We start from the raw sequence: 21,977 nt of genomic DNA, 5'->3' as shown, positions 1-21,977 counted from the left end.
TTAATTCAGTTGTTGCAATATTTCTGTTTACTCGATGCTTTGATCTAAGACAAGATTGTAATAAGCATTCAACTGTTCCACGAGAGTCTTAGGATAAGCGCACTCTTGGATGATTCTTGTAATCATTGTATTCGAAGTTTTCTTTTGTATTTTCTGCTGAAAATTGAACAAATGTCATGCTTAGACTGTCCATGTGGCCCAACATTGTGTAAACAACATCATATCTGGTGTAATTCCACAAGCGAGTTCTAAGGAGGTTTAGATGTACGCAGACCTTACCCCTACTTTTGTGGCGTAGAGAGGTTGCTTCCGATAGATCCTCGGCTTAAAGGGAAGGTATTCATAGCGGGGTTGCAAGAAGAAGAAATGACAACAAAATATCAAGATACAAAGTAAAATGAAGCAACAGATGGTAGTAGAAACACCAAACTTCTTGTTGCCAACAAACTTTTTGTTTGTTTCTGTTAGAAAGGATGTACTTGGCTTAAGGTGTTGTGCTTCACTATAGAATATCAACCATAACAAGCGAATCAATACTAGAGTACAACAATGCTTGGAGATTTTCCAATATATCGAAGTGTACTATACCCCAACTTGTTTGTCACTGGAGGAGTTATCGTATCGAGGCAAACTATCAAAATAACAGTATAAAGGTTTGCATAATGTGCCCAAAATGCTTAAGCACTAAGCTTACTAATTTTTATGAAAATTTTGCATTTGTGCAAATTTCAGGCAGGTTAACACTCAAATACTATGCTGATCAGCATATTCCAAATATAAGCTCCTAATGCTTTATTATTTATTTGTCAAGAAGCAAAGACAGATTTCATCATTTTATGTCCTTTTGGTTTAAAGAATGAAATGAGCTACAGTGAGAATCTTATATTCTAGAGCTGGTCAGTACTCTGTGTTTGAAGCAGAGGAAATTTAATAAAATTAAGAGAAAATTACAGCCCATTACCACTGGGCCATCTAGTTCACAAAATAGGTACACAATGTATAGGTAGTGTATACCTATGCTAGTATACATATAATATACATACATATACATATTATATACATATGTATACACACTATATAACTGAGTGTATATGTAGTGTATTTTTTGGCCATGTTTGGTGAACTAGATGGGCGAATGGTATATATTGGTAACTATCTCATTAATTACAATCTCACTCCTGTTCAGCAAGGTTCTGTGGCTGAATTAGTAAGTCAGGCCAAGTTTCTTTCTTCTGAATTTTTAGTTAATATATGAATTTGTAACACGTGTGATCATGTGTTTCTGTCTTGAACAATTCTAAGCCTTACCTCTTTGTTTATCCTTATAGTATGCTATTAGCCAACTGAATAAATTGGAGGACAGCATTTGGGCGCGATGGACGAGGAAAAAGCATCATGATAAATTGACAAGTAAGAAACAGTTTGTTTTGAGTTTTGAATGTATTGAGATGTCTTATTATCTCCTCTTAGTATGTTATTATAGCTTTGCAGCTAATTACATTTCTAACATGTTTGAGTAATGGTAATAAGTATTGTCGTTTTACCTTATCTTATAAAAAGGTTTAAAATTATTTGTTATCTTGAAGGGTACTCTCCATCTTTGATGTTTTATGAAGTAGACAATTGGAAGTAATTCCTTACAGAGTGCAAAAATGGGAAAAAAGATCATATTTCCTCACTATCCATCATAAAAAGATCATATTTCCTCATTTCTAAACCATTATACTGATTGACAGGAAAAAAAAAATAGCAAAGGAAGATGTAGCAGGTGGAGTCATGGAGAAGAGGAAAATTCTCTACTTCTTGATTTTAAAATCTCTGTTTTATCGAAATAGTTGGATGGATAGTAGCTTTAGTCATAGTTACAAATTAAGAATCTCCTTAGTTCTAATGGTTCAAGATTTTATATAAGGAGCTGTCTTTTATGTTGTTACAACAACAACCCAACATACCCAATGTAATCCCACAAGTGGGTCTAGGGAGGGGGTAGTGTGATGCAGACCTTACCCCTACTACCTAGGGAGGTAGAGAGGTTGTTTCCGATAGAGCCCCAGGTCAAGGACAAGTATATCAAAGCAGCTCTCTTGTTTGTAGTTAACCATCCGATTTCAGTCAATTTTTTCTCTCTTCTTCTATCCTCTTTCACATGGTATCATAGTGTACAATTTTGATGAAGACTTATGTAGTTTTCCCTACTCATGAACACCTACCCAACTAAAATATTTCCGTCCTCACTATCTTTTTTTTCCTTGACCGTTCTAGCGGCACCACTCTTACCTCCGATGACTTTTCCCGCAGCAGTGCACCTCTTATAGATGGTCATTCTGGCAGTACTGTCTCTCTCGACCACAATTCTGTCCATTCTTCCTTGCAGCCTTTCAAGCTAAACATTCCCAGACTTGTTATTCTCTTCTTTCTTTTCATGCTATTAGAATTTGGATCTCGAGTCCTTCCTCTAAAGTCTGAACACTGAACTTCTGGTGTTGGTAGAAAAAACTATCTTTTTAATGGTATCAAACAATGTATTTAATTCCTTCTTCTATACATTGAATTTCAAGTCACTGTTCCTAAAATTTTATGTTCTCTTCTTTGTCTTTGTGTTATCAGAGTTTGAGTGTTGAATCTGTTCTCTAAATGTTGAAATTTGTGATCCTTGTTTGAACAACTTTTTGGTACTCTTCAGCTGTCAATTCAAGCAATTGACGGAAGCAATATTTTCTGTTCTGCAATTGTTGGCAATGTTTGTTGGAAAAAAAAAAAATTCAACACTATTTTCTTTCTGGTATAATTCAAGCAATTGTTTACTATTCCAGAGACTCTTTTTAGCCTCTTGTTTACTAATAAGCAATCTTAAGTTGTTTCATCACCTTTAGTTTTAAGAGGCATGTTGATATTCAAAAGAATTGCTAAGGTAGTGTAACATATTCTTAATGATTATGTTAGTCAAGATAAATAAGAAGAATATTCTTGGAAATTATATCATAATTAGGAATGCCGGGAATCACAAAACTTTTCTTATTTCACGAACTGAGCATTTAAGCTTTGAATATGTATGGCAAAGCCTATGACTTTGTTGCTTGGAATGTTTTGCACAAGAAAATGGGGAGAACATAATATGAATAAAGAGCTTCAAGCCTTTGTTACTTATTTTTAGTTAAAAAGGGGATCGGGGAGATAGTTGACCTTAAATCTATTTACCGTTAAGCATAGCTGCTAGATAATCAATATCAGCTCGGATTTTTTGCCCATAGAGTCTAGGTATAATTCTTATCGCGATGAGTGTCACTTGAGTCGTGGTACTCCTTGCGGAACAGATTTACTTAACTTTATTTTTTTTCCAAACAAAGAGAACCCTGCGGAGGAAACCGCAAAAGGTTTCCAGAAGAAGGACTCATTTGATGGAAGCAGAAAGGATATCAATGCTGCAATTGACAGAATGTGTGAATTTACTGGTAAGACTTTTGTTTTGTGCTCTATCTTTTTTGGATTCTTTTCAAACAATACAACTTTGAAGAATGTGTGAATTTACTAGTGAGAGAATTCTTCTTCAAGTTTTGTGAGCTCATTGCAGATAATTCCTAATTCATTTCGTTAATATTGCAGGAACAAAAATCATTTTCTGTGACTTGAGAGAACCATTCATTGAGAATCTCTATAAACCCAGTGTTTCACAGTCTAGGTTGGAATCAGTAATGGAGCCACTCGATATGGTATTGCGTCTTATATTTGAGACTATGCTATTCATAGGTTGTTATAAATGTGGAAAGGAGAAAATGAAATAACTTGTTGCTTTTTAATAGCAGTTGAGAGTAACCATCCCATGAGATTCCAATACTAATGCACTGATCTCCTTTGCTCCTTGTCTGCCTCTATCTTTTCACCTTCTTATCTCCCTCTTGTGATGGAAACAAATTCAGCTAAGTAGTTTTTGGTCTTCATATTTGTTCAAACCGCTCATGTAATGAGATGTTGAGATCTGGAAAGTTGAACTACAGTCGCTGAAATAGAAATCTGATTCATAAATCTTATCGGAACTTCGTTCATGAAGCACCTTTTTATATCGTTAGAAACTCGAGTTGAGAATTTTTTTCTACATCTGCATAAGATGACCTATAGTAACATGTATACTTGTAACTAATGCCATGCTTTCTTTTATACTACTGCATATCAAAATTAGTATTGAAATCGATGAAATGTGATAGTATCTGCAGGGAAACCCTCTGAGCAAATCGATTTTGCCATCTAGACCCCTGATTTAGATTGTTGTTAAGAGGGATATAAAAATAATATGGATTTCACTAGCGCATCTATCCGCTTTTCATGTTTACTTGGGAAAAAGAGAAGCAGAGATGGTTATAACTGTCTTCCAAAATTTGCAGGTTCTTAATCAACTTTGTGATGTGATAATGGAGCCACTCCGGGATCGTGTTGTGACAGGACTGCTTCAAGCATCACTGGTCTGTGCACTTATTACTGCTTAGTTTTTCTGTTTTAAACTGTAGTAATTTTTGAATTCCTTGAAAATCGTATTTCACCAGGATGGCCTAGTCAGAGTTATATTAGATGGAGGACCATCACGTGTATTCTCCCTGGGTGATGCTAAGCTATTGGAAGAGGATCTAGAAATCTTGAAGGTATTGAAAATGGGTTTGGTTGGATATGCTCGAGAACTATCTGTCTCCTAATGATATTCAAACCAATTTTTGTCTACTTGATATCTCGAAGTGGTTGAGTTACAATATGGTTATTTCTAACCTATGCTGCTTGTTTGTGAAAGGAATTCTTCATTTCGGGTGGGGACGGGCTTCCTCGTGGAGTAGTTGAAAATCAAGTTGCACGTGTTCGGCAGGTGATAAAGTTGCAAGGTTATGAGGTTAGTTCAGCAATATCATCCATAATGAAGTACTAAGATTAGCAGAATTGACTGCATAAAACCTTTGTCCATCTGGTTACTGATCCTTGTTTCTCCATTCTTCTATCATGAAACTCTTTGTATGAGCAATATGCACTTTTGGCATTCTTGTTTTATCTCCCTCGATAACAATGTCTACGTATAGCACTATTCTAATGAATATAATTGCTTTGCATATGTAGAATTGGTCTATAAGATGCTGTAATGCTAACTTTCATTCTAGAAAGAAATTATATGTATACGTTTAAAAGTCTGCTTGCTGCTCGAACATTGTTTGTAGGGACGTATCTTGCACTAACCCACGTAGATGCTAAGCTGATCTAATCTGGTTTCTATTTCACACATTTTATTCTGAATCTTCTCTGCGAGAATGCTACATGACTGACGTACTGCTTGTTTCTTATGGTCCACAGACTAGGGAAATAATAGAAGACCTGAGATCTGCAAGTGAGTTAGAAATGCAGGGCGGAAGGGGCAAATTAGGTGCTGATACCAAGACCCTACTTAGGATCCTGTGTCATCGAGGAGAGTCAGAGGCCTCTCAGTTTGTCAAGAAGCAATTCAAAATCCCCAAATCTGGAGCTTAGTGTACTTGTCGTGTATAATTTTAGAGGACCTAGCAAAACCATTGATGAGATTGTAACATAATACACTAGCAAAACTCTTTTTCCCCCTTAATTTTTCAGGATCTCATTTGTCGATGAGACAATCTGCTGCACAGATTATTATTTTTCTTCAGGGAATGTACTTAAAACGTAGTTTTTTGTTTATTGTTACATGTATATGTTTAGTGTGCAGTCTTAAACCTGTTTGGGAGGCATGTATGTACAATTTCTGCAGTCATGGGAGATTTTTCGTTGTTGTATCGTTCTGGTAAGTGAGGTATTAAAGATTTTTCGTTGTTGCAAAAACAGCTCAAGAATAATCTGCTTTGTTATTGGTTTCTCCTTTTTTCTGGTTTATCACAAAGTAATAGGAGAGATTCACATGAGGGAGCAAGCTAGAGAACAAAAATTGAAATCTCGTGTGATACTATAACAGAAGGAATTGGCAAAAATAGATTGCCTGAAAATTTTAAGCTGGTAAAACTTGGAAAGGCCTTTCCATCAGACATTAAAGATTGTATCGATTCTTTTTGGGACTTCAAAACATATGATATTTCATGATTGCTTCAACGTAAATCGGATATATTCATCTCAGGTGGAAAGTGGTTTCATGTGTCACAGGAACCAATTTAGAGTCTCAGAAGACTCGGACATCGAGACATTTAGAAGCAGGACAAGAGCAAAAAACAATTACCTATAAAATCCATGAATGATAGAAGATCTTCCAATCTGATAGATACAGATAAATCTCAAAATTACAGAGCACAGATCATCAGTTGAAAATTGAACAAGAATCCTTCAGAAAACTGAACTCAGTAGTAGAACTTAAACTTAACTCGTACTTAATTACATACTCAATAATAGACAGAGATCTGTGTGTGTAGATTTCAGGCATTTGCTATAGATTGTCGTAGAACTCCAAATGGCAAGCATTAAAAAGGAGGCATGTTACTCGTCATCTTTGTAAGGGTACTCCTCAGGAACTTGCTTCAGAAGCTTCAGTTGCAACTCAAATGCGTCATCCCCTCTGAGCATATCACGAAGCCACGTAACCTCTGTTTTCATTGACACCTGAACACACAGGGAAAATAGAGAGCTTTTCAATTGCAACAAATTTTAGTCCAAGACAAATTCAACAATCTCAAAATTTTAACTGATCACAGTTATTCATGTAAACGCCGGAAGCTTGCATAGAATATTATTCTCTCATATCAATGTGTTGACTCCTTTGATAGCTTCCTCCAGGAAATAGCACCTTTGGCCCTTATTTGGATGGTTTGGAAAGGAAAAAATAGAGAAGTATTTTGAGGGAGTTGAAAAATGTACAGATTATAGAGAAATCTTTTTTTTTCTTTTTCTTTTGTTGACACTTTTGGCACACCTTTAACATTCCAGTAAGCATTGATGATTGGCTACTATTTATAGAGAATCATGTATAAGCTTAGTGAATTTTTTTTAATCACATCTTGTTTAAGGAGCAACCACTTTTCAACTAATACAATTACCAGTTTCCAAAAGAGAGAGCTATGCAACTATCCATGACAGATTATGTAAATAACCACTTTACTCTTTCCAGGTACCAAAGCAAGAGAATGAAATCAATTTACAGGGTTGTACTGTAGCATGGATACAATAACGACCAGATGGTAACAATAATATGAAATGACTACGAAGAAAACACCAATACACTGTAACATAAAGTCAGAAGGAGCAGGAACCAACGTTGGTTTAAGAAAAATCAATGACTGTCAAATAACATGCCAGTTCATTCCGTATTGCTTAAAACTAAAAACCTTCCTGCACTTGAGGAATAAAGTAAGGAGAGAAAAACAAAGACACTCAAGCACACAATACTTGTCATTTCAGAAGAGGGGGAAAAACACATATTAAAGCTACGCATGTTTTGCACAGGACAGGTCATTGCAAGAAATTATACCATTAATTGGATAATCAGTTTGTATCGAGAGACAAAGCTTACCATTTCCAATGCTCCCCTGACTACTCCACTTAAGATGTTACAATAATATAGGCCTTGACAGGTATCAGGGAGCTCAACGAAGTCTACCAAGGGGTTATCCTCCAAAATTAGACTGCATGTTGTTCCCTCAACATCCCAATTTGTCACTGTTGCAGTGATTCCTAGGAACATTTTGAGACCGACCTGTTGTCATGAGCAAAAGAAACCATGTTCGGTCAAAACACACTTTAAGCACTGGAATCTACACACCCAAATAGTATGAAGGCACTGAAGCATGATATTAGACTGACTGTACAATATAAGCACTACCAAATTTCTCCACTGAATACTTGTCAGCTAAGGTATATCGAGGGGGAGGTACAATGTATCTCCTTACCCCACAATATCAACTAGAAGGCTAGGCTCATAAAGCAATCCCTAATCACTCCATCTTAAAGCGATGAAGTGATGTGCATCAAGAGATCCTCCTTTCACATGCGTGAAGTGAATCAACTCAGAATAAGCATGTGCTTCCTTGTTTTTTCTTGATTTGATTCTTTCTTATTTGTTTTCTTCATCAAGCTGACTCATTTTCTTTCTAGGCTCATCTTCTGTTTTTTTCTCTTCTACTCTCTCCTGCTTTCTCCTTTTTCTCCAATACTTGATTTATAGGTCAAATTCTAGGATGGTGATAGAATCACCCTTGGCAACTAAAAATAGTTCATAGTAATGCTACTTACAGCTGCTGAATATGAAAGTAAATTTGCAAATTGAACTTTTTTAGCTAATTTAATTGAAAATTGTAGTTGAAGTCATCCTCTTGTGGGCTCGTTGAGATTACATTTTTACTGCAATGTAATTTGAGTTTGTTGGAATTCATATTGTCATTTCTATCGCACACCTAAATATCATGGTTCAGTAGGGAAAGTTCTAGATATAGTTTTAGGGATAAATTCAACTGCAAATGTCAAGTGAGAGTAATTATCCTAGTGAAACCAAATAGAAATGACTGAGATGCTTGACGAAACAATTTTCTGCAGGAGCTTAAAATCAACAGCAAAGCTACACACTTTCTTATCATTTATTGAGGCAGACAATTAAGCAGCAGCTAAAAATACACCAGCAGATTTTTAACATGTGAAACCTAATAAAACAAGGATAATGATCTGTGAAGCCACTTGAAATAATAACGACGAAAAAACTTCACATGAGGAATAAACTCAAGGACTCATAGCTCAAACAGCATATAATTCTTTAGAATAAAAATGAGATAGAGACCTTGGCAATGACTTCAGCTGTCTCCTTGAAATCAACACACCTTGAAACATTAGACTTTGCCAGAAACTCGTCTATGAGCCTGATTTCTATATTATAACCCCTGCAATTCAATCAAACTTCAGTTTCCTATTCGTGAATCCTTGACGAATGCTGCATTTTACACTTCCATAATGCTACCAAAAAACCCTAGCTCAAGAAGAAAAAAAAAAACTAATACCATATTACATTTGATCAAGCTGTTTATTGACCTCATCAACCTCCTCTAGATCAGTCAGCAGTTGGCGCACGATTGCTCCATACATTAGAGTGAAAAGCTCTGCGTTCTTTGGCACCAAATAACAAAATACTAGTAACTAATTGTACAATTAATACTGAAATGAATGGAAATCAATCGTAAAAATAAAAAAGCACGATCTCAAATTGTAAGGTTTCTCATTAGGATTTTGTGTTTACCACTCGTTCGACGTTGGCGAAAATGGCGTCTCCGGATCTGGGTACCACAGGAGCCATGAGAGTTCCTCTGTTATTGCGATCGGTTAATTGCTATATTGAGCTAACTAAGAAGAGAGCGCATACGTGCTGGTGATTTTACTGGTTTATTTTGTAGAGAAAGTACAAGTATATAAGCACATATACACTTGTACCACTTTTAAAGCACACATACTACCTTCGTAATTGAGAAAGAAACTCTTCAATAATTTTAACTAAATCTATTATAAGTTGGGGTCTTGCGAATGTATTGTGTTTAAGGTGATGAAGGTGATATTTAAAATTTTGGTTCACCTCAAGGAAAAAGCGGAATACTTAGCTTATCATGGACGAATCTGAATTCCACTTTGAACAAGTCTAGAGGTTCCTACAATCTCAGACCGCGTGTAGTTAAACAAAATGGCATAAGTTGAGAAGGTATTTATATATTCTGTGTAGAAATTTCAGAAGTATGTTCACTAGACGATTAACTAAATAGAAACATAGATAACACACTTGCATTCTTATCAAAAATCTTCCAATGTACTTTGACATAGGAAACACTTGCATCCAGTACATCTTTCTTGTTCGCTACAATTCTGGAGAGAGAGGAGTCCACTGTTTAATCATTAATGTCAATGAAATTGATAAAGAACTGATTAATCAACTCAACAGGTCCTCTAGACTAAGCCAAAAAAATATAACCAGGTACAGATGGGTGTTTTCAAATCACTAGGTGTACATTTATTTTCACTAGTTACATCTCTCCACATTCAGCAATCACGCATGCCAGCTTTGGTTTGTTGTTTGCTCCAACAGCCACATTCTCAATCTTCCTGACCACTAAAAGACCATCTCCAACAACACGCTGTAAAGAAAGCAGGAAAAAGAAATTTTCATCACATAACAATGGAGAAGAAGTCAATAAGAAGTTTCTTGTTTTAGATGAAACAAATGGTTGACAATATGGAAAAACTCATTGCTTGATATGTTTATCAGAGTGAATTTGATATAATTTATGTAAAAAAAACATAATTGAATCTGATGAAACATTGGTACGCAGTATCTGGCTCTAAAATAAGGAATGTATTAAGTGACTAGTCTTGATAAGCAGAAGACGATGAGAGACAATGTCAAGGATAAATACTAGAAATGCTAGAGGCTAGGGTAAAAAGTAAAGCATACCCCAAAAACAACATGCTTGTTGTCGAGCCACTCAGACTTTGCACATGAGACAAAAAACTGCATGGAGCAAACAGCAGAATCAGAAACATAGGCTTTGTGATCTAATCCACTTTTTTCCTGGATAAGATGAATGATCCTTATGACTTACCTGACATCCATTAGTGTTTGGTCCGCTATTTGCCTGCCAAAATAAGGATTTCATAATTTACGTCAAAATAGAAAGTAAGGATGCGCTTGAAGAATCAACTTTCACACAGTTGTTAAAACACTTTTTAAGTAATTTAAATTGATATAATTGTGTACAAAAACTCTGAACAGATACGAAGGTAATGAAATGAAGTGAATTCATAATAAGTGTCTATGCCATCAAATACATAATTCTGACATATTCAAGGTAAAATCACCTCTATTCCATATTAGCTTGACAAATTTACTATCTGGCTGCTTTCACAAACTCAGGGACACAAGTAGATCTCATCCTTCTTCGGACCTATCCTTGATGGACTCAACCATCTCATCAACTATTTTAACCAGAATATTCTGCCCTTCTATTGCAGGAAAAAATCCAGGCTTCAAGTACTATCTGAGACCTTTGTTGACAGATTGTGCTTTGTAATGATTGTTCCAATGGCGCGAGCCTTTCCTAGGTAATCATTCCTAAGGCATCACTTCTTCGGTCCACATGAGCATCCTTCCAACGATTCGCGGACAAAATATTAGGCAAACACTTTTCTCTTTTTTTTTTCTTTTCAAATAGCGACGCTTAGGTACTGAGTCCATCATCTTAACATTGACTATTTTTTCTTTTGAGAAGGACCCCTCATCTTTTAGTCTAATCATTAAATTCCAAATTCCAGAAAAGTCACTTTTTCTCCTTTCTCTGTGATATTATAATTTAGTTTTGTCTCCCTACTCAGAATATTGAATTTCTACTCATTGTTACTTTCTCTATTCCATCTCTATGACACCAGACTCTGGGTATTGAGTCCCTCCTCTGACCATTGAATTTCTGGTCACTGTTCTGTAAAAAGTTTCCTCCTCTTTCTCTATGGTAATAGAATTTGAATGTTTGGTGCTGCATTTCAATCTGACAGGGATTTCCTGGTAATGCAAGCAACATAAAGGGTCCTACATGGCTGGTCTTGTATTGGGGAGGGGATGAGAAAAAAGTCATGGCAGTAGATCAAAACTGTCTTTTTGGGTGTATCTGTCAGGAAAGGGATTGAAAAGTTCTTTAAGGGTGGTAAATCTATTGCACCCACGTGTGTGGCCTAGTAGTCAATGAAGTGGTTGAGAGCCTTGAGGTCTATGAATCCCAGTCAGAGACAAAACACTAGATGATTTTTGCCATCTGTCCTAGCCTTGGTGAACAGAGTTACCTGGTACCCGTGGGAGGTAACAGGTATCCCGTGGAATTAGTTGAGGTGCACGAAAGTTGACCCGGGCACCATGGTAAAAAAAAAAGGTGGTAAATCAATTCTGATCAGCTCAGGGTTTTATTTTACTTTTACACCTTGCTCAGGTGCATGGGGGGATCTGAGACACCAAGGAGTAATTGTTTTTAGAAGTGATTAGAGTCATAAAGTTTCTTTTTTTGCAACTCAGGTTCTCCATACTACAGTTCCCCCATTACTATATATTATGCAGTTACATAAAGTTAAACAACTTGCAAAGGAGAATAATGAAAGTATAAGCTGACAATTCAGCAAAAAATAATTATTTGTCATGAAAAAAAAATCACGATGTCATTAGCAACAGACATGAAAGGAACGGATACCATTGATAATAGGCCAGGGCCAGTGTGCTTGGCGATAAAGTTTTCATCCTCAAACTTGCTTCCATATATGGAAACACATCCACTACCATCTCCCTGCAGAAAAAAGAATTAGCCAATGTTAAAAGAGATATAAAATAAAGCTAATATTGTGTTGATCAGAAGTAAAATATTTGAAAGCTAAATATGGAACCTCTGAATAATTAAGAGCTTTTATCAGTCTCAGATGTAATTAATAGTTGGTTGATTCCATTGCAAATACTTTGACATATTGTATTTACACCTTTGAGTAATCAAAAAATTTGGAGTAGACTAACACATCCAATACAGATTGTGAACGAAAGGAAATATGATAACAGTGATTTTTGATTCATTAGAAACTTCAGAGTTCAACAACAAACCCAGCATTAAGAGTGAACTGTGAAGGGATCAATTCTCTATTTTATTTATTTTCATTTTCTTTGGGGCGTTATCAGTTATCACTACAGAAAATGAAGCAACGGCTAGCACGCTAAGCCAAAATCAACCAATGTTCGAACACAGAGCATTTCTTTCTCGGTCTTCTGTCTTAATAAGCAGATTCTGATTCATGCAGTCCTTCTTTGCTGCATTGGTCTTTGGGGGGGGGAGGAGGGTTAGAGTGAAGAACCAGTTCTTTTAAACAGAACGTTGAAGGACATCATGATTTAAAGAGATTGTCTCTACATCATGATTCAAAATATCAAGCAAAGCAAGTATTTTATTGTATAGATGAGAAAGCACACAATCTTTCATGTAGAAAGAATTTAATGAAACTTACAGAGTCGTATTCCAGGAAAAGAGAGTACTTTCTTAATATTCGTACATATGTAGTGCATCATTAAATGCATATTAGAAGTCAAATTGGCAGGATTAACAAGAAAAATATGATGCATTTGGGGTATAGCAACCCTTCTGGAGGGAGAGAAAATCTCAGGAGGCATATTCTTTTAGAAAGAACGAGAAGTACCTCGGCAATTGGTGAGATTTCATTTTATCAATACAAAATGATGGCACTTTATGCATTTTCATAAGTGATAGAGGATCTATCATGAAGAAAACTAATACAAATCTTTTACAAGTCCCTTCGGGGACATCCGATAAAATTGGAACGATACAGAGAAGATTAGCATGGCCCCTGCGCAAGGATGACACGCACAAATCGAGAAATGGTCCAAAACTCCAAATTTTTATTCTCAAAAAAAGAAAATCTTTTACAACACTGCAGACTTCTATCAGTGATCTATAGATTCCCATCCTTGTAGGCTGCATTGACATCTTCTTAGCAAAAGTTAAGATACTTATACAATAATCTGGGAAATTCTTATTTCACATGAAGCATCAAGGAAAGCTAAGGGAGGGCAGGTTGAATTCAGAATAAACTACTTGATAAAGAATTCTATGTACAGACCAAGAGAGCAGGAGTTAACAATGAAGCATGCTCGTTTCAAACAGATGATGGGGCAACGAAGAAGGTGCAAGTGATGCTCGCACAAATAATTAGTGGAGACATAACAGTAATGTGTATATAAACATGATGCTCAGAGGTATTACAGTATATGTCAAACAGGTTAGGGTTACACACACGCACACAGAGACAGTAGCCCTTCATAAGATCGTCAGTCACCCCAATTCCTATGGAACTGGGAACCTTCATTCCAGAACAACCCTTAATGTAGAATCCTAATACAAGGGTAAGGCTAGAGAAAGCAACCTTTAGGAAATCACCACCTTGGATCATGAAGTCCTTAATCACCCTATGGAACTGACAATTCTTGAAGCCTTGTGGTACTCCTGCTTTCCTAAAATATATCAGATTTGCAGATGAGTTAGACAACATAACCAAAAGCCAGTAGAAATTAATACAATCCCCACTAATCCTTTCACAAACCAAGTAATTCATAAAACTAGCATCAAATAAAACCAAAAAGGAATGGAACACGAACATAATTTGATAAACTCACCTAAATTCTCCCGTGCACAGTTGCCTGCAATTAAGCATTTAAAAGAGCTTTAGAATAGAACTTAGTAGTTAAAAAAAAATAAGTAACATAATTTTGAAAGGAAAAGAATGTTCTTTGAGCACAATGATCAAAGACAAATTTTCATGCCAGTGGCAAGTTCTTTAACAGTCTCACTGATGAAAAAGAGATAACATATCAATTAGACTTTCATTATTTAAGAAGAAAACCTTAACTCTTGCTAGTTAGGCACTGCAACTGGACAAATTACAATAACTTGAGGGGATTAAGCTTATAAATCAACATCACCACCTTCCACTAATTATCCATTGGATTGGGGGAGACGGATTTTCACTTAAGGCATTCAAAATATAAAGAAGTGAACACACGAAAAATCCCCAATGGCATTCAATACGTAGATAAAAAGTAATTTTGAATTCCTTAAACCTTATTTCTTCTGAGAGAGTTTTAACCTGAAATTCTCAGCAGTTTTGGGAGTAATATCGGCGAAGAGCTCCATCTTGATGCGACCAGCAGGGATGTTGCCGATTGTTACGTCGAAAAACACAACTGGATTTTTTGGTACTTGTGGCCTTAGGTGCCATTCTACCACCCCTCCTCCTACGCCGCCAGACGCCATTTTTGGAAGTAGAAAGAGCTGCGACTAGCGGAGAATTTGCTCTGCGCTACTTTTGCGAGCTTTCTCGAAGGCAATGTCCTAACTTAAAAATATTCCTTCCGCTTTGCACAACAAAAGGGGAATTTTTTCAAATACTTACGCCATGATTGTATTTGTGGGTCAAGTTCTATTGTAAAATAAAATACAAAATTACTCAACCTTGTCCAAAATATTAGAGAGAGATATTTTTTGTAACATAAAAATCACATAATTTTTTTAGTAGGTATATAAAGTCACACAACAATTCTTTATATAACCAAAAATAATATTTGTATTCAATTTTTTGTGATTTCTAGGTAATATTTTTTAAAAAAATTATTAACTTTCTTGATAATACAGTAAAATTTCGTTCTAAAAGTTGATTAATAATTTTGTTATGATAAAATGAAACTTTGAGTAATAATCCATAAAATTAACACTATGAATGTGATATCATAATTTAATTATTTTTGATAATTAAATATTGTTTTTATATATGAAGGAAAACATATATCTCAAAGAAAGAAAAATTCATCTAACTAGACAGACTCTAGTTATGCTCAATCCATATAAATACTCTCTCTGTCCACTTTTAATTGGCGTGTTGCGTTTTTCAAAAGTCAATTTGACTAATTTTCAAAGTTAAATTAGATTACATAATTTGATATTTAAAAAAAAAAATAGATATTCAAAAACTATACGAAAAGTACTATAAATTACAATTTTTTGCATATCAATATGATGAAAAATACATCGAAAAATGTTAGTCTAAGTTCTTATCGTTTGACTCTAAAAAATGAAACTATGACAATTAAAAGTGGATGAGGAATTAACTTTCAACCAAAATAGCTAATGGTAGAAACTCAATCTCTACATATACCAAGCTAGTTTTTGGAAATAAATCGGCCCTCAAATGAGTCTCTTAGATAATTAATTTAGTCAAAACTTTAATAGTTCTATACTTCTTTTGGAAAACTTTGTTATTCCTTCCAATCGATATATGATATGTATCAATAGCTAGAACGATTATATATGTACATTTATCTATGTTATATACCTTTTTTAATACCTCTCACTCCATTGGATTTCCTCCCCCAATATATAGGTCTTCCTAGATGTCTTATCAATGGAGAAGTTTTAGAGCCCGTTTGGATTGAATTTAAAAAGTAATTTTTAAATCAAAAATAAAAAGTCAAACTGAAATAACTTTTAAATCAAAAAATAAAAAGTAGGGGTAGACCTACTTTTGATTTCTGAGTTATTTCAAGTCATTTTTTACATTGTCAAACTCTTCCTAACTTATTTTAAGTCATTTTTGACTTATTTTAAGTTATTTTTTATATTTGTCAAACACTTCCAGAAGTCAAACTATATTGCATTGAAATAAAACATGTTGCATAGCCTCTTCATCTTGATTTCATAACACACATATTGGTATTCCCTCTTTCATGTCCATCAAAGCAAAAATAATGTGAATTTAAAACATGTGATTGATGGCATTGAGTCTAATATTGCATATGTAATTTTAGTGCTTTAACATGGTTACAAACAAACTAATTAACATTGGCTTATTGTGAGTGTTATGAAATATGTAGTCGGTATTAAAATTCATGTACTTATTTTATACGTCCTTCAATCAATCAAGTGTTGATATCAAAGTAGGTCTAACCTTCATTCTCAATGTATGGAGGCACGTGCATTCTTGTCTCTACAGTATGGTATATATATACTTGTATCCAATTCAATTGGAAATCTTAATCCAAAATATCAAACTAGCAAGGATAATATTGTAAAGTCGGGAGGAATAAAAATAGCATTATAGTCTTTAGAAGGGCTAGGAAACTCCTTTAGATTAATAATGATAGTTAGAGTCGATTGGAGGAGGTCTTAGCTCTTAAAATGATCCAAGCAAGTCATTAAACTATTTGATATGAATCTTTTTAACTGTAGTTACTTAAAGTCTCATACTAGGCGAGTCAAGTCCACTGTTTTAGTAGGTGAAAACTTGAGCTAATAAACATTATGTTTATATGTAGGGGTGGACTAGAAGTCCAGGTGCAAGTTCAGCCAAATTCAATAGTTTTTGCTCAAATAAATATAATTTTATCAAGAAATTTTTTAAATATGTATAAATATTAAGTTTGGAAATCAGTAAATTAACACTTGAAATATTCATATTAAAATTTAAAATTGATAAAACTGAAATCTTGGCTCCACCTCCAACTTGTATATACTCCATGACTTTTCCGATATAGATACTTTATATTGTAATTGCTTTAACTTCAACTATAAAAAATGACTTGATTGAGGTGTTTATTATTTTAAATATCTTATTTTAATAAGTAAATTAATTCCTTCAATTTGTCTATCGTTATAGTATGGCTGCTATCGGTAAAATAATTCGTTCCGTTTTCAACTGTTTTAAATTACAATACATGATCAAAATAGACCATCAATTTTTTTATATATAAAAAAAGGTAACGACTCACTGATATGACATGTATATTAATCAAGAATACATGATATATATTTATATATATGTCAAACACATATGCAGATTCTTAAACTTATTCCTAAATTTTATTTTGGCACTCCAATTCAATCTTGTTCTATTTTAATCCTTCAACTCCAATTTTTATGTTTCATTTTGACACTTCTTTCCAAAGAATTAACAAAGTGGGATGTGTGTACTTCACATGTCATGACATGACACAAAAACCAATTAAAAACACATACACAACTCTTCTAACTTTCCCCCATTTTTCATTTTGTCATGCTAACTTAGTCTTGTTCCATTTTAATCCTTCAACTCATTTTTATATAGTATCATTTAAACACAAAATACTAAATTTATGATTTCTTCATTTTTATTTATGTTCTTCATTTCCACTTTTTCATTTTAAAAATCAACGTCGTATCTTTTTTAAAAATAAAAAAAAATAATGGATGAACATCATTTTTTAAAAAATAAAAAATTTAGAGTTTTTGTACATTATTGTGTGAAAAAATAATCGATGAAAGTGTGTTGATTTTCTTTTTTAAACAATTAATTAAATTAAATAACACCACTTTTTTTTTTTTCATATTTAGTCTATTTGGATTAACTCAAATATTAGCTTTCTAATTTTTCATTCAACTAAATACGAGTAAAAAAAAACTCACGTTCATTGCTAATTAATAACACTACAAGAAAATGTTGAAACTCGATAGACTTCGTTGGGTTGTCATTGATTTTCTTAAGAAAGAAAATCGATGCACTTTCGTCCGTTATTTTTCACGCAAAAATATAGAAAAACTCTTAAAAAGAAATTGTTACTCTTAAAAAAAAATCAATAATCGTCCGTCAATTTTAATTTTTTACAATAACTAACGGATGAACGCCAATTTTTAAAATGTAAAATTGCAATTGAATAACATATATAGAATAAAGAAATCATAAAATTAGTATTTTGTGTTAAATGGTACATAAAAAATAGAGTTGAAGGGTAATCTTTTAGTATTTTTTTAAAAAATATTTTGTTTTGTCTTTCACTCTCTTAGAGAAAGTGTGATGCACATTCTCTGCCACATCATTTAGAAATGCCAAAATGGAACATAAAAATTGGAGTTGAAGGGTTAAAATGGAACAAGATTGAGTTGAAGTGCCAAAATAAAATTTAGGAACAAATTTAAGGATCTACATATGTGTTTGACCTTATAAATAGAGAGAGAGAGTTACTACTATTTAATTATGATTTAGTGATGAATATTCTTAATTTAAAAATAGCAAGATAAATTATTTAATCAGATAAAAACATCTGATACTTATAGATAAGTAAGTAAATTATAATATAAAAGAGCTCATAGTGTACGTTTCTTCAATTTTTTTAAGAGAAGTATTTGAAAATACTTCCGAACTGAGCGTAAATTATTAGTTTCGTTCTTAAATTATTGTCAGTCTAATTAAAAACATTCTCTACTTGACTAACGAAGCTTAAATACACCATCAATCTGTCGCATGACATAGCAAGTGTAGTCTCAAACTCTTGTAGAAAGTGGAACGCTTATTAATAAAAAGTGTTGAAGGGTGTTGAAAACACCTCTAAATTTGATGAATATTTAGGAATTTATTTCACTTATATTGCAAGATCGGGAATTAACCAAATAATAAGTGTTTTTAAGAGTGTCAATAGTTTAAAAATGAAACTAATAATTTGTGTCAAATTTAGAAATATTTTTAATGTTTCTCATTTAATATTTAATATTTACATTAAAGTTCAACTAATCTAAATTCACGCTAAATAGAGAGAAACCACACATACCATGGATAGGTTTTTCAATTGAACACTCATCTTTAGAAATGTCGTGGAAGTTCCAACTATAAGTAGTTCCCAAAAAGGTCGTAATCTACTTCTAGAAACACCAATAACATGTCCACACATTTACCAGCTCTATCTAGTAGCTCTAAATTATATAAAACCGAATAATCACCTTTTTTTCCATATAGTATACCTTTTCGAGTCATCCTTGTCTGCGCACGTGGGTTTATATATATCAAAATTATTTTTTTTCTTATTTTATGTACTTAATTTTGTTTTTCTTTGTATTCGGTATTTGTTTTGGAACACGGCTAATTGAAAGTCATGTCAAAAGAAATCTCACTTCAATAATAAAGAGTTTCATATCAAAAGTAACTTTATAACTTAAACTTGAAATCTCTAATTAAAAATAAAAAAATATTTATCACTCCGTCGTGATTATATTCTTGATTCATTGTACATAGTTCTCTTATCTATTAACCACATAACGTTTGCGGGTCTCCCAAGTATCTATCTCTATAATTAAATTTAAAAAAATTAGAATCTTCCTAAAACCTTATTTCCTCCAAGTTTCCCATTTTTCAGTCAAGACTTATTTTCCAATCCCTTTTTGTCCTTTTTTTCTTCATTATCCCCTTCCAAGAAGCAGCCTCTTTGTGCCTATTTTTTCCTAAATCAGTACCTATTTATACCTCTCAAACAAATTCCATTTCTCATTCACTTTACCATCGTACTATTAACTACTTTCTAGTTGAAATCTAAGGTTCTGCCGATCAAGTTAGTTATCGTAAACTAATTTGAGATTGAGGCGTAGTTATGATAATGAATAACAAGAAACAAAAGAGAAAAAACGATCATGGATCGAAGAAGTCAGATGTCAAAGTTGTGTACATTTCTACTCCAATGAAAGTTAAGACAAGTGCCTCGAGATTTAGGTCACTTGTGCAAGAACTCACGGGACGGGACTCGGATATAGCGAGAATTATGGAGACTAATGGGTCGATAACGGAGTATGAAGATATTCATCGTGAACGCGATGATTTTAATGAACTTCCAGCAAAGTCGTCATCACTATCACCATCACCATCACCATCATCGTCATCGTCTTTGCTGCTAGCAAAATCATCTAATTCATCTCCTATGAGTTCAGAATCTAATAATTATTTTATGGAGCCTAATTTTGATGATTTATTTAACAGCCAAATGGAAGAACAATTCCTTGCTTTATTGGCTTCATCAAATTATAATTTGCCACCTAGCAGTAGTGATTATTCGGCTGAGATTGATGTACTTGGAAGCTATGATGCACTACTTTAGATTTATTTTATTTTATTTTATTTTTGGATAATTAGGTGGATAGATACGATCGACTTAATTAAGAGGTGTATGTATGTATATATGTTATGTATTTTTTTTTATACTAAGCGGATATTGTTTAGATAGTATTGTATCATCAGTATAACTTATATATTACTGTTGTATACTATAGGAGTTGGAAAGATTCGATTACGAAGGGGAAAAAGAGTTATAAGTAACAAATATTGGTAGTAGAAAAACTGTATATATATTTTCTGTTTATTTACGAGGTGTGTACCTGTAAAAAAAATTAAAATGTGAGATTCATAATTTTTAAAATAAGATAATAAAAGGCTTAAGTCATCAATCGCCACTTAAAGTTGTCTGCGTATTTCATTTAAACACCTTTACTAGAGAATGTACCTATTGAACACTTATATTATTCAAAATAAGTACCTATTAAACACTTTTCGCTAATGTGGCACGAAAAGTGCATTACACAGCTATTGAGCGCGTGAGAGATTATTTTTTTGTTGTTTTTTAAAATCTTTTTTTCTTCTTTCTTCCTTAAATAAACCTAATTTCTTCCACCACCATTTCCACCGGTTCCACCGCAACCGTCGCCACCATCCACCCTTCTCCTTTCTCTCTTATCGTCAGTCATCCCACTTTGACCCTCACCACTATCGTATTTCAACCTGAAATTGATCAATTTCCTTCCGCACCAAACACACCAACGAGATAAAAAGAAGAAAATGGAGATAGGTTTAGCTACAAACAACACAATTTCAAAATCCTTTTTCTAGAAATATGTATTTTTTTCTGAAACAGCTCAAGTCCGTCATTAGCAATTTCTTTTAGCAACAAAGATGAGAAAAGGGATGAAAATGAAGAAATTTAAGAAGTGTTGATTTCAAACAAATAGTTTTAGAAGTCCTTTTCTAGAGTTGAAAATTTTCTTCACTAAAACAACTCAATTTCACCATTAACGGTAGAATTATTTTCAACTTTCTTAGATTTTGAGACGATAAAAAAAAGGATAAAATTGAAGATATCGCAGAAGAATATGTAGTTTGCTATTTCAATTTTTTTTCTTTAAAAGCAAATTTGAAAAAGGAAACGGACGGTGGCAATGGTGGCTCAAAGGAGGTTGAAGCCTTGAAGGTCCATGGTAGTAGACACAGGTTTTTTTTCTTTTCTTTTCTTTTCATTATAATTTTTTAATAAATATTTTGGCTCAAAATGCCACATGTACGTTAGTCATTTGTCAATTTGCCACATCAGCGCAAGTGTATTACACACATCTTATACTTTTAGTTGATTGTCAAAAAAGCGTTCAAATGGTTTAAATTCAAGCTGGTATAAGTGTTCAATAGGTATAAGGTTAAGTTGAGGTGTCTAAGTGAAATATGCGGACAACTTCGAGTGGTGATGGATGACTTAAGCCATAATAAAAATATGATGGGACAATGCATATAATTTAAAATCGAAATTTTGAAACATTTCATATTGCCAATAATGGTTTAGATTAAATTAACTCTCACTAATCATAGAGTAGTTTTTTTTT

The 21,977-nt window shown here is 33.6% G+C and overlaps 4 protein-coding genes and 1 pseudogene across 6 annotated transcripts in view; 3 read left to right on the top strand and 2 right to left on the bottom strand.

Moving 5' to 3' along the window:
• Window positions 1-5,762, top strand: part of LOC125815262 (protein unc-13 homolog) — a 60,056-nt gene extending 54,294 nt beyond the window's left edge. For 2 of the 3 annotated variants that reach the window (XM_049494697.1, XM_049494696.1), the window contains exons 18-24: window positions 1,329-1,410; window positions 3,348-3,452; window positions 3,604-3,710; window positions 4,380-4,457; window positions 4,539-4,634; window positions 4,778-4,873; window positions 5,326-5,756. In XM_049494697.1, the coding sequence (XP_049350654.1) occupies window positions 1,329-1,410; window positions 3,348-3,452; window positions 3,604-3,710; window positions 4,380-4,457; window positions 4,539-4,634; window positions 4,778-4,873; window positions 5,326-5,499 (738 nt within the window). In that variant the 3' untranslated portion in view covers window positions 5,500-5,756. Of the gene's footprint in view, window positions 1-1,328; window positions 1,411-3,347; window positions 3,453-3,603; window positions 3,711-4,379; window positions 4,458-4,538; window positions 4,635-4,777; window positions 4,874-5,325 lie in introns of all 3 variants that reach the window. The other variant, XM_049494695.1, reaches the window with a different exon arrangement.
• Window positions 5,763-6,209: 447 nt separating this feature from the next.
• On the bottom strand, window positions 6,210-9,418 carry LOC125815309 (uncharacterized). Its single transcript, XM_049494752.1, has 5 exons — window positions 9,206-9,418; window positions 8,978-9,075; window positions 8,753-8,852; window positions 7,496-7,678; window positions 6,210-6,588 (listed from the first exon to the last, which is right to left on the bottom strand). The coding sequence occupies exons 1-5, from the start codon at window positions 9,260-9,262 to the stop codon at window positions 6,466-6,468; spliced, it is 561 nt and encodes a 186-aa protein (XP_049350709.1). The 5' UTR covers window positions 9,263-9,418; the 3' UTR covers window positions 6,210-6,465.
• Window positions 9,419-9,726: 308 nt separating this feature from the next.
• On the bottom strand, window positions 9,727-14,904 carry LOC125815307 (peptidyl-prolyl cis-trans isomerase CYP22). The gene is made up of 7 exons (XM_049494750.1): window positions 14,632-14,904; window positions 14,162-14,185; window positions 13,912-13,999; window positions 12,183-12,275; window positions 10,554-10,586; window positions 10,406-10,462; window positions 9,727-10,088 (listed from the first exon to the last, which is right to left on the bottom strand). The coding sequence occupies exons 1-7, from the start codon at window positions 14,796-14,798 to the stop codon at window positions 9,978-9,980; spliced, it is 573 nt and encodes a 190-aa protein (XP_049350707.1). The 5' UTR covers window positions 14,799-14,904; the 3' UTR covers window positions 9,727-9,977.
• Window positions 13,279-13,389, top strand: LOC125816926 (U6 spliceosomal RNA; annotated as a pseudogene).
• Window positions 14,905-19,736: 4,832 nt separating the features above from the next.
• Window positions 19,737-20,622, top strand: LOC125815312 (sigma factor binding protein 2, chloroplastic-like). The gene has a single exon (XM_049494756.1). The coding sequence runs from the start codon at window positions 19,931-19,933 to the stop codon at window positions 20,429-20,431; it is 501 nt and encodes a 166-aa protein (XP_049350713.1). The 5' UTR covers window positions 19,737-19,930; the 3' UTR covers window positions 20,432-20,622.
• The last annotated feature ends 1,355 nt before the right edge of the window (window positions 20,623-21,977 follow it).

Source organism: Solanum verrucosum, unplaced genomic scaffold (assembly GCF_900185275.1).
Source record: "Solanum verrucosum unplaced genomic scaffold, falcon-dt-bn FXZP01000261.1, whole genome shotgun sequence".
Classification (NCBI taxonomy): Eukaryota; Viridiplantae; Streptophyta; class Magnoliopsida; order Solanales; family Solanaceae; genus Solanum; species Solanum verrucosum.
This window is presented reverse-complemented; position numbering and strand designations above follow the sequence as displayed.